The sequence below is a fragment of the Capricornis sumatraensis genome, chromosome 8, assembly GCF_032405125.1.
Source record: "Capricornis sumatraensis isolate serow.1 chromosome 8, serow.2, whole genome shotgun sequence".
Taxonomy (NCBI): domain Eukaryota; kingdom Metazoa; phylum Chordata; class Mammalia; order Artiodactyla; family Bovidae; genus Capricornis; species Capricornis sumatraensis.
In genome coordinates, this window is record NC_091076.1 from 74,231,959 (window position 1) to 74,244,668 (window position 12,710).

The 12,710-nt window shown below is 51.2% G+C and overlaps 1 protein-coding gene across 1 annotated transcript in view; it reads left to right on the top strand.

Annotated features, from left to right (window-relative positions):
* The window catches only part of RAP1GAP2 (RAP1 GTPase activating protein 2), a 211,155-nt gene that overhangs the window by 192,526 nt on the left and 5,919 nt on the right, over positions 1-12,710 (top strand). The window contains exons 19-21 of the mRNA XM_068977434.1: positions 7,453-7,590; positions 9,365-9,483; positions 12,408-12,521. Of these exons, the coding sequence (XP_068833535.1) occupies positions 7,453-7,590; positions 9,365-9,483; positions 12,408-12,521 (371 nt within the window). The remainder of the gene's footprint in view (positions 1-7,452; positions 7,591-9,364; positions 9,484-12,407; positions 12,522-12,710) is intronic.

Sequence of the window (12,710 nt, forward strand, 5' to 3'; positions counted from 1 at the left end):
CTCACAACTGCCCTCTGTGCCCTGTGAGGAAGGCTGTTATTATAGGCATGATAATCTTGGTTTGATAATTCACACTCAGTTTTAATAACGATGGGTGTGATTTTACATGTGAGGAAGCTAAGACTCAAAGAGACAAAGCAATTTGTCCCAAGTCACCCAGCAGACACGGGAGTTAAATCTGGGTCTGCCAGATTCCAAAGGCTCTTGTTCTTAACAGCTACATGACACTGCCTCCTGGTTCCCGACTCTGCTGGGACTCCACCCATGCTAGCCTGGCCCGGACAAGCCTGGGGTCCATCCCTGGCTGCCAGGCTGGACCGCAGAGAGCAGGGCAGGGCTCTGCTGGCCTAGTTGGGGCCAGCTGCTGAGATTCCTCACAGGGGTGGGAGTAGGAGCCAAACTGCTTGCTGAGGCTGGCAGGAGATTCCTGGGGCATCTGTTTCAGTCCTGATGGTCAGAGCCAGGCAGGGTGAAATAGAAGTTGGGAGATCAAGAAGAAAGGGGGATGAGGGATAAGAGACGAGATGAAAGGGGAAGAAGGAGGGAGCCAGGTTGGCTGGGCCAGCCAAGAGAGGGGTGACCATACCAGGTAATTGGGAAAACCTTTGTAGGCTCCCCCAAGCCCCCATCACGGCAAGCACATCAAGCTGTTCCTGAGTCCCACAGCCAATGTAATTCATGTAAGACTCGAGCTGCAGGTGGCTAGCTACCATCATGCTGTATATTGCAGACATGTAACGAAGCCTCTGTTGCTTTCGATTTTGCAGGTTTTTTTCTGTATCCAGGAGTTAATAATTAATTTTTTAGATTTCAAATGTTTCTATAATCTGAAAAAGCTTGTAGGCTGTGGACAGTGGATAAAATGGCCCCAGCAGCTACAGACAGGTTGTGAGTCTAAGGGAGAGTAGCCTGAGGCCGTTTGTCCAAGCTCTTGCCTCCAGCTGGAGAGGCAGTAGTATCTTTGACTCCAGGGGGTCCAATTAAAGGGCTTTTCCAAGAGACATGCTTCAAGACTTTATCATTGCTCGTCTTTGATCCCGTAATCCCGGGAATCCATCTTTTCAACCCTAAATCCTTCCAAGTGTAGGCTGAAGATAGACTCGCCTCTGCCTTCTGCTTCCCTGTCTGTCTGCCTTTGAGGTAGCACCGTCGGGTAAGGGGAGGGGATAGTCACGTCATGGTCTCTGTCGTGGTCAGTCACATGAGTAAGCCTTCAGAGCTCTGCCAGTTATGATTAGCTTTTTTTCGCAAACCTTGCTGGGAACACAAGTTCTTTCTCCCTGTCCCTTCCACTGTTGCCCGCATGTCTCCCAAGCTGGGGGCAGGCCAGGTGTAGTGGCATTGAAGCCCAGTAGATGAGAGGGTTCTGATGTTTGGGCCGTGCCTGTGACCTTGCCTTGGGTCTGACCCAGCTCAGGAAACCATCTCTAGTTTTGGTATTTCTTTCGGGGCCACTTGAGTGGTGTTGGGTGTCAGAATCACTGGCATTCCCTTGGAACTCCTCACCCAGACCTCCGTGGAATCATTCATAGGAACGGTGCAGGAAATGACCTCAGGAAGAAAAGTTGCGTCTTTCATCTCTCTCCTGTCAAATTTCTCATCTCATAGGCACGTGGAAACAGAACAGAGAATTCCCAGGACTGAAAGCCATCTCAGCCCTCTCTCCCCTTGCCTCTGATTGTTCTTCCTCCACCTCCAGGGCAGACCCATCACTGCCCTGGGCTGTGCTGCCCGGCACACTACTTAGAAGAGCTCTTCATCTGTTACTTCAATCCCCTTGGCTCTCATTTAAGCTTTTCTCTCTTGAGAAACAGAACCGTTCGTTTATGAGCATCTAGGCATGCTTTTCAAACTGAGATGCTTAGAAATATTCTGAGGAATCTGCCTGTTTACAAACACTTTGAAATTTTGCACTTTTGCTTTAGATGAGTATCTATCTGGTGCTTCGCAGGTGGTACTGGTGGTAGAGAACCCGCCTGCCAATGCAGGAGACGTAAGAGATGTGGGTTCAGTCCCTGGGTCAGGAAGATCCCCGGGAGGAGGGCATGGCAACCCACTCCACTAGCCTTGCCTGGAGAATCCTATGGACAGAGGAACCGGGTGGGCTACATTCCATGGGGTGGAAGAGTCAGACACGACTGAAGTGGCTTAGCACACATGCACGTGTAAGTATCCATCTATCTGTATGTGCATATTTCTAATTATAGAGGCTAAACTTTTACCTTGAAACTCACCATTAAAAGATATTTCTATGGACTAGGTAGGTATATTGCATATACAGTCCAGGGACCACTGTTGTTGGAGGTCTGTGAACATATTTTTGGAGTCTTGCAAGAAGACTTTTCTTTAAAAGGAGTGTACGTTACTGAAGAATAGTGACCTCTTGACTACTGTTCTCGAATGCCATTCTCAGCCACTGCCACCTATTGATGAAGTTTTTATTCATCCTGGCGGGCTACAGTCCAAAGGGTTGCAAAGAGTCGGAGATGACTGAGTGACGAAGCATGCAGGCAATAAAAGGAAGAGTGATGATACTTGATGTATCTGCATGCTATGTGAAAGAAAGTGAAAGTCGCTCAGTCATGTCTGACTCTTTGCAGCCCCATGGACTGAATTCTCTAGGCCAGAATACTGGAGTGGGTAGCCTTTCCCTTCTCCATTGGATCTTCCTGACCCAGGAATCAAACTGGGGTCTCCTGCCTTGCAGGCAGATTCTTTACCAACTGAGCTATCAGGGAATTAATACCCCAAGCAAGAAACACGAAGCTAGCCCTGCTAGCTGACCCTCGGCTGACCTCATCATGAAGAAGGGGGATGAAGGACCATGGAGGGGACGGTCACCCAGTGTCAGGGGAACTGGGACCACGGCAACCAGGGAGTGGTCAGGTGACTTCTTCCCATCCTCTGAGGGTATGTGGTAGGTGATGCACTGGTCTTCTCTGACCCCTAGTGGCAGGAGAGGGGCACCGAGCTGCTGAAATCCCTGCAGAAATCCCTCCAGGCAGGGCAGCCCGTAGCTTGTGGCTTGGAGCTCTGGTCTATCGAGGTGGAGATGCAGAGAGATATTTCCTTATCTCACTGGGCTGCTAGAGGGACCGAAGACCCGTTATGGACCTCAGTACTTCCTGATTAGGAGCCATCTCAGCAGGCCAGCAGTTAGCACCTTTCTCTCCCTGCCTCTGGTGCTTGCCTGGTATCAGTACGCATGTCCCCATTAGCGCTCATGTCTGGGCACTGTGTCTTGAGTTTGTTAAACTGGAACACTCACAAAACCCATCTGTAATCATGAGAGGTTTGTGGTTGACCCGGAGGAGATGTGCTTCCTCCATGATGCTAACTGGTACTCAGCTCCCTTCCCAGCTGAAATGAAGTGACGTGAGCAGGTACCCAGAAAGTGACTCCCTCTCTCTTTTCTGACTCTCCCAGAGGAGAACTCATTTGAAGGTAAGCCAGGAGGTGAACTGAGGGCTGGGAAACCCTAGTGACTGGGGATGGCGATGCAACCGGAGGTGGTTGGCTGGGAGGAGAGCAGACTGTGAGGACAGGTAGGGATAGTTGTGTGAATTGGGAATAGACAAATCAGAGACTCCAAGGGCTGGAAATGTTAAGGTTTCAGATCAGTGCACAGAAGACCTTTCCAAAGGTCATGCTGTCCGCTGCTGGCACAGGCAGCCTTGAAAGCATGAGCTTGTCCCTGGGAAGCAGAGGGGCGGTGCAGTGTGGCCTGGATGCACTGGGGTGAGTGGGAACAGGTCCAGTTGGTCCCTGCTGATACTCCTGCAAAGGTTTCATGTGCCTTTGTCCCCTTGCCTTCTTCTTTCTACAGCACTGCCCTCCGCTCTTGTCTTCACCCTTTACCTTCTGCCCAACTTGAGAAGCCTAGTGCTTCCAGCTCTACAGCAGGTTGAAACGGATGGAATACTTTAGACCGTGTCACTGGGTGATTTTGTCCGAATCAAGCATTATTTTAGGGTTTGGAGGGAGCCATTGTCTTGTTCTCCTTTGGTCCCTAAGGGTGGAGGAGGAGGGCTGGCCCTGAGCGTGCAGGTATCACACCAGGTGTCTGGCACGCCCATGTCATCCTCATGTTTATGGACCAGAGGACTGTCTCCGAGAGGTTCATATGCTCTACTGGGAAGAACCAGGATGCAAACCCCCTCCTGTTTGCTTTGAGCAGCAGATGGCTGCCCTGCACATCCCTGGAATTCCCTGTAAGTCCATTATCTATCATTCTTGCCTTGTTGACTCAAACAGCGGCATCAGGGGCATTCAAGAAGATTCTTCCCTGACATCACTGTTGGAGATATTTTTGTGTGGGTGTGGTGGTGGTGGTGGGGCGGGGAGGCACTAAAGCTTCATGGTTTCTGATCACCTTTAGTCCATCAACCAGTTGAATTATATGTTGAGTTGGAACCACTTTTGGGATCCTGGAGCCCTTCTATTTAGAGACCAGGTTCTGAGTTTGGGTCCTGGCTCCATCCCTTACCTGCAGTGTGACCTGGGTCATCATTTACCTGTAGGGACCTTTTCTATCGGTGCTGTCCTCTCTGTATCTGAGGGTGGCAGGATTCCATAAGATCGTGTATGTGGAGCTCAGTAGACCAGATACCATCATACAGGGCTTATTACCCATGTCAGATGTTCTCTGGAAAGAGACAGCAGGGAACACATCAGAACATAAATGACTAGTTGACATGGCGTTGTTGATGACTAGTGCTGGTGGCACCTGAGGGCACCCATGGAATGAAGCAATGCTGAGATTTATGGAGCACTTGATTCATTTAAGGATCTTTGATGTTAATCTGGGGACTCCCTAGCATGGTACCCTGCTTTCCCTGCCTTCAGTTCTCCAAAAGGTCCATGACTTAATGATCTTCACGTGATGAAATGAATAGAATGTGGTGGCTGTTTTAACCATGTTGCAGTAAACTGTTGCTCAGTGACTCTAGAGCCTAGAAAGGGAGAGAAGAGGAGAAAGATGAGATCCCTTAAGGGGTGTCTTTGGTTCAGACAGGAGAGGCTAGGTGGCATGAGGAATGGGAGGTTGATAGGTTTCATGCATATTTGCAAACAGTGCTCCGTCCTGTCAAGGCAAGCTGATGCAGGAAGGTTATAGTTCTCAGCGGGGGCCAAAGCTTGAATTCCTGACCTTGAGGAGACACCCCCAGGGGTCTGCTGTGTGGGTTGGGGGCACCATCTGTGCTGATTTCTTGGGACCACCGTGCCGCAGACCAAGCTCTTCTCTCGATACTCTAAGGGAGGGAAGGAGGTTAGCTCTTCCACATGAGACCATCTGGAGGTTGGCTCATGGAGTGTGTAAGCTGACACATGCGTGTGCGAGTGTCGGAATGAACCCCGTGAGTATGGGAGCTGTGTCCACTTGTTCATCCTTCCGTGTCAGTTTTCTGAAGCTGAGGCTCTACTGGCTCACACAGTAAGGAAAGTCCATCAGCTCACTGAAAACAGGGCCTGAGGTGGCTCATGGTCATCCAGGTTTCTTCTCCTTTCCCCTCTGGCATCCTCAGCTCGTCAGCTTCGTCCCTCAGGCTTGATGCCTCTTGGCCCCAAGGTGGCTGCTGTGGTTTTAGAAGCAGACACGTCACAGTTCTTTTGGGGGTCGTTGAGGAAACCTTTCGCCAAAGCCCCCAGAAGGCATCCCCTCATGTCCTACTGGCAGGGGGATGGGAGGTCAGGATTTACTCCTTTGTCTCAAGGAGGAAGAGGGGACATTGGATCAATGGTGGCTCTGCTACCAACAAGCAACATGGCAGTGGAGGGGAAAGGCACCTGTTTGTGAGCAACTAAGGATATCTGCATCCATGTATGTTTGTATGTGGACCTGAGGCCCTGGGGCCCTGGACAGCTAATGAATGCAGAGGGCGCCCCCTACTGGCCCTGGGTCTTTGGTGTCACCCTACTTTTTAAGAAACGTGTCCTGTTCCCCCAGGTGAGGTGTATGCTTCTTGGGGGTAGGGGCTGAGTCTTCAACTTTTTTGACTCCCTTCCCTTAAATCTCCTTATTTCTGGCACAGTGCTGGGCACATGGGAGGCACACAACAAATGCTTATCACTAACAATAGAGTAGCCACATACCTGGGTTATTTATGATGCGCTGGGCCCTCTGTGTGTAAGCTCACCAGAGCCCTGCAGTGCAGATCTCCTCCATCCTACTTCATGAGTAAGTCCCAAAAAAGCCAAGGAACCTGCGAGGGACACCAGCTGATAGGTGGTGGAGCAGAGAGTCCAGATATAGTCCTGGCAGTAGGATCCTGGCACTCCATGCTGGTGATCTCTAAGCTGCATTGCCTCCTGGCTGTATTATTGAGTCACCGAATGAGTGATTAAAGGGAAGTGATGGGAGAGATCTTCCCTTCCTAAACATTCAGGTCATCTTTGAAGGCGTCCAGAACCAGGGAGTAGCATCCACGTGGTAGGTGGGATCCTGTGGGCCTTCCCTGGTCAGGAAATCCTCCCCTGGGTCAAGCTGAGGACTGCCTCCGGAGGACCACTGTCGGTGAATCCGGTTGCAGAACCACGTTGGTCTGCAGAGCCGCCTGAGGGTGTGGTCATCACCTCCCCGGCCCTTCCCTGCTGAAGGCTCAGCAGCCTTGATTTGAGCTCTTCTCATCCCTGCCTGCTCTGTGACAAGCCCCTGGCCATCCTGGTTGTCCCCTCCTGGACACGTCACTGTTTGCCCACGTGCCCTTTGGGTTTTGGTGATCCTACATGGGCCTGAGCAGCCCCATGCCCCCGCCGAGAACCCATGCCTCTGCCTGGTCCGAGCATGCATCTCTTCTTCCAGAAGCTGTGTCAGGTTGGAGGCTTGTCCTCATAGTCTTTTAAGCCTCTGCAAATGCAGGGGAAGGCTCAGTGCATGGATTAGTAAGAGCTCCTTATGGTTCAGCAAGGTGAATGTATTCCACATTGCACACAGCACACTTTGGGATGATGGCAGAAGGGCTAGCTGGTACACAAATATAGAAATACATTTAATTTGTGCAAGAAAAAGTCAGATTGGGGTCAGGCACATGACCGTATTTAGTCCCCATGTGATCCTGCATGGAGTACATCATTCTCATTTTATAGATGAGGAAGCTGTAGCTTGGAGAGGTGGTAGCCAGATGAGGGTCACCCGGGTTTACTGGGCTGTCCAAACCTCTTTCCTCACCTGTAAGATGAAGATAACGGCCTTTGTCCACCTTGCCAGGAACTGGGGCATTGGCCCCTCAGACTCCTTCTGGCTGCTGTCCTTTCTGACCTCTGCCTGCAAACAGCCACCCATGCCCAGAGCATGGAGTATATGAAAATACTCTGCAAACAGTAGTGAGTGTGGGTGGGCGGTCATGTGTGTACGTGCTGAAGGCTGCGTCTGCAGACCCCGTCAAGCAGACAGGGCCATCAAGAGGGGCCAGACTCCAGCCCTCAGGCCTCTGTCGTCTGCTCTCCCCGCAGAGGGCCATCCGCGTGCGCAGCCACTCCATGGAGACCATGGTGAGCAGCCAGAAGAAGCAGCATGGCGGGGGCATCCCCGGCAGCCTCAGCGGGGGCATCACCCATAACAGCGTGGAGGTCACCAAGACGACCTTCTCGGTGAGAGCCGCCTGCCCTGAGGGTGGCACGCAGGGCGCGGGGAAGATTCTCCAGGCCCCAGTGGGGGAGGCTGGGGCCAGGCAACTTAGAGCAGGGATGACAGAGGGAAACTGAGGCTGTTTGGGGAGTGAGCCCTGTCTCTGAAATGGAGCCTGCATCCCTGGGGTTGGCCTGGCCTAGAGGCCCTTTTGTCGTCCTGTTCCCTGAGTTTCCTCGACCACTGAGCCAACCTCAGAGCCAACCCTGCAAAATGGGCCTGAAGTGAGTCTCTTTGCTTGGGGGCTTGGGACCCCTGACTGCGAGAGGCGTGTCCTTGCTTTGTTCTTATTAATGAAAACAGTAGCTGTCTCCTACCCCGCCCCCACCCCCTCACACCCTGCGCCCCCCAGCTTGCTATGCACTAGGCACTGAGCTATATCACTCATGAACATTATCTGATCCGTTCCTGTGACAGCTCCTGGAGGAAAAGGAGGCCCAGAGGGTTTAGGTGACTTGCTACAAGTCACACAGTTAAGCTGAAGAGCTGGGATTTGAATGCAGGTCTCCCTGATCCAAAGTCTGAGTTCCTAGTCACCGTGTAGACGGTTCCCAAGGAAGGAACCTGGCAGGTCTGTGGGGTTTAGTCTGGTCAGCTCACACCAGAGGCTGGCCAGGCAAGGAGCCAGTCAGTTCTTTAAAAAAGCATAGTGACTTTGCATTTGCACAGATTAGACTCTTTTCTTTTCATTGCAGAACATGTCTACCACAATACTAATCATTAGTCTTATAAATAATGTCCCACAGTTTCTTTCTTTATTTTTTGGCCATACTCCATGGCACGTGGAACCTTAGTCCCCCAACCTTAGTTCCGTGCTTCCTGCATTGAAAAGTGGTCTTAACTGCTGGACTGCCGGGGGAGTCCCTTGCATAATTCATTTAACTTACCAAATATTTTCATAGCTATTATCTGGTTCCTCCCACAAGTTCTGTGAATGAGCAGGGCAGGGCTGTTTTATCTTTATTCTGTGGATGAAGAGACTGAAGCCCAGAGGGTTTTGTCACTTGCCCGAGGTTGAACAGCATGTGGAGGGCAGAAGTTGGGACCTGGGTGAGGAGCCTGGTGAGCTCTAAAGGTTGGCCACAGGCTCTCGTCTCCCCCTCCACGGTCTCCCAGCTCTCCATGGTCCCCTTGCATGTGGCTGAAGCAGAGCCACATTCTTGGGCTCCCCCTGCCTGGAGCTGTGTGTGCACCTCACTCTGCTGCTCTCAGTCTGTCTTATTATTGGGTCCAATCTGTGACACCAGCTTGGACCCATTTCTTGGTAGAGTCAGGAGCCCAGGCACATGTGCTTGTCTGTTAGCGGTTTGCCATATGACCTAGGCCAAATCTCCTCATCCCCGGGCTCCTTAGCATCCTCACTGGTGAAAGCCAGAGACTGGTCCAGGTCTCTCCCAGGACTCTCAGCTCTGTGGTTCTCAGCCTGAGTCATCCTGTCTTTCTAAATATGTGGGACTCTCCTTAAGGTGATCCTGACCTCCAGGAATGCTGATCTTGGTAGATTGTTACCTGGGTAACTGGTTTGGCATAAGAACACAGGAAAACAGGCTGCAGGTGGCTTGAGTCTCCGGGTCCCAGCTCCCATTCCCCCCTTATTAGATCTCACCTTCCTGGCTGGCTTGCTGCTTTCTGGGATCTCCTCCAGACCAGGGCCTATTTGTAGGTGGGAAAGGGGGACGAGGAGAAGGAGGGCTGAGTCTGGGGGGTCAGCACTCACTCTGGCAGTTTCATTGGCAGCCTCCGGTGGCAGTGGCAACGGCGAAGAACCAGTCACGGAGCCCCATAAAGCGGAGGTCGGGGCTCTTCCCCCGTCTGCACACGGGCTCTGAAGGCCAAGGGGACAGCCGGACACGATGGTAACTGTCAGTTCTCACCACTGCTGCAGCTGTCAGAGGCCCACCTTGGGGAGGGCTTGGCATAGATCGGGAGATGGCTTCCTGTTGAACCTGGTCCCCACTTCAGGCACCTGCACACCCCCGTCACTCATTCAGCTCTTTATTCACCGAAGCAGGTTTGGGCGATCTCTGCACAAGACTTTCCAAAGCTGTACAATTTGCATTTTGACCCCAAACTAGAAACACCGTTGGGCTTCCCAGGTGGGCTTCCCATCTGCCAATGCAGGAGACATACGAGTTGGGAAGATCCCCTGAAGGAGGGCATGGCAACCCATTCTCTTGCGTGGAGAATCCCATGGACAGAGGAGCCTGGTGGAATTCAGTCCATAGGGTTGCAAAGAATTGGTCATGACTGAAGCAACTTAGCATGCACGCATGCAGAAATGTCACTACAATTCTTTTCTTTCTTTGCCCACCTTCTTCAGTGCTTATTCAGATGTCAGCTCTTATGGAAACCTTTGCCTGATTCTTACAGGCAAAGGTCATCAAACCTCCTCTGGGTTTCTAGAATGCTCTTTCTCTCTCTTTTTTTGTTTTAAAACAACTCTCATGTTGCATCATACTTCACTTGTTCCTGCTAGTGGTCTTTCTGATCATTTAATCACTGAGCCCACTTATCATTTAATTCAGTAAGCAGCATCATTGAGTGCCTGCCCCATGCTGGGCTCAGTGTTCTGTCAAGAGCTACAGAAGATGAAAACTTGCCTTCCAGAAGCTTGCCATCTTGTGAAGGGAAGGGAGGTTTGGTGTCCAGGCCTCCAAGTTGTCTGTCTGCAGCCCTGGATGGTGCACCATGCCTTGGGGTTGAGCATACAGGACCAGGGGCAGGTTTATAGAAGGGGCTGAACAAGCTCTATCTGAAACCTGTAAATGTGAGTAAGTCCTTGTGGGCCCCCCAGGAGAGAAGGGCAGAATTGGAAGTGATCAGACTGCAGGTCTTGAGCTTAGGAGAGCTCTTGACTGAAGAAGGAGAGACGGGAGCTCCTGGGGTGGAGGTGATGTTTAAAGAGGGACCAAGGAGTATGGCCACACCACAGGATATATAGAATGCCTGGGGAAGACCTGCATTTAGGGGCAAGTGGAGAGAGAAAAGCCAGTGAGGAAGACTGGGAAGAAGATGAAAGAGGAGAGAGCCTGGAGATACAGGGGTAGGGATGGGTCTCAGAGGCCAGGAGAAGAGACATTCTTGGAGTGCCAAGTACACAGAGAGGTCCAACTCAAAGACTCAAACCCTGGCTTGGGTTGACAACCAGGAGATCATTGTGAAAGTGTTACTTGCTCGATTGTGTCTGACTCTTTGAGACCCCATGTGACTGTAGCCTCTGTCCATGGAATTCTCCAGGCAAGAATACTGAAGTGGGTAGCCGTTTACTTCTCCAGGGGAATCATCCAGCCCCAGGGATTGAACCTGGGTCTGCCACATTGCAGGCACATTCTTAACTGTCTGAGCCACCAGGGAAGCCCTAGGAGGTCATTAGCACCTCATTAAAAATACATTGAGGCACTTCTTGCCTCTGGGATGGCTCTAATAATAATAATAAAACAAATAATAACACATGTTGGTGAGGATATGGAGAAATTGGAACTCCCTTGCATAGCTTGTGGGAGTGTAAAATAATGCAACTGCTTGTAAAAACAGTCTGGCAGTTCCCCAGAGGGTTAAACAGAGAGTTACTGAATGACCCACCAGGTCCACTCCTAGGTATGTACCCAGGAGAAATAATATATATGTCTATATAAAAAGTAGCATGAAGATATTCATAACAGCGTTCTTCATAATAGCCCAAAGTGAAAACAGTCCAAATGTTCATCACTTGAAAAATGGATAACTGTAATGTGGTATATCCATAACATGGAATATTACTTTGCAATAAAAAATAATGAAATTAGCATGGAATATTGCTTGCAATAAAAAGTAGTGAAATACCATAGTACCTACTATGGCATAGATGAACTCTGAAAATGCTACGCTAAGTGAAAGAAGCCAGTCACAAAAAGACCGCACTGCATCATATGATTCCATTTATACGGAATATCCCGAATAAGCCAATTCATAGAGAGAGAGTCGACCAGTGGCTGTTGGGGGGAGGAGAGAATGGGCAGCGATTTAAGTGCATCCAGAGTGTCTTTCAGGGGAGGCTGAAATATTCTGAAATTAGATTGTGGTGATAGTTGTACAACTCTGTGAATAGATTGAAACCATTGAATTGCACACTTTAAGTGGGTGAATTGTACAAGGATTATATCTCAATAAAGCCATTATAAAAATAAAAGTACATTGAAGACAGGGCCATCATGTCTTCAAAAGTGAGCAGGGCAGTGGGCGTCAGGACCTGGTCTAGAAGAGGAAGAAACCCTGGAGCTCCAGACTGAAAGTGACCCACTTCCCAGCACCAGGGCCACTTCATCACCTGGACCCAGGGAGCTCGTTTTACAGTCTGTGTGAGGTGTAGCCTCTGGAGTTGAGCAGTGGGTGGCCTGGATAGCACCCTGGGGAGCCCATGAGTGTTGGTTTTTTTTCCCATTAAGGGGTGGTTGTCCCAGACCCCCTCCATTCCCTTTGTGGCCTGCTCTTGACCTAGAGCTCTGCTGCATGAGATGGCCAGCCTGGGGTGGGGGATGGTGGACTTGGGCTTCGGGGCACCAGCCTAGAACTCTTGCCTGATGGCTCCTGACTCTCACCCGGGAGCCTGGAGTAGCCTCTGATGGAGCAGAGGATTCGGTGGTCTGCCGCAGTGTCTGAGGAGGTCTGGGTGGGAGTGGAGGTCCTGGTGGCCATGCTTTCAGGTGGGCACGGTGACCCACAGATCTTCATGGTGCTGAGTGCTCCGGGGAGCTGTGGACTGTCCCCCTGGCCTCACTTCTCTCCATCCTCGTTTCCCCAGTGACAGTGCATCCAGCAACCCCAAGACCCCGGAGGGCGGACACTCTTCTCAGGAGATGAAGTCTGAGACCTCATCCAACCCTAGTTCTCCGGAAATCTGCCCCAACAAGGAGAAGTAAGAGAGTGAGGTAGGGGTGGGGTGGGGGCTTTAGCCACCCGGGGCCCCAGAATATGTGCTCCACTCCCGGTCGGCTGACACCCCGCTTCTCTTGCCTTGGGAACTCTCTGGAACACAAAAGCCAACACCAAAGCAGGGGCCTGCTGGGGGGCTGCTGGTGGGCAAGCTCAGGTCTGCTGGGCCTGC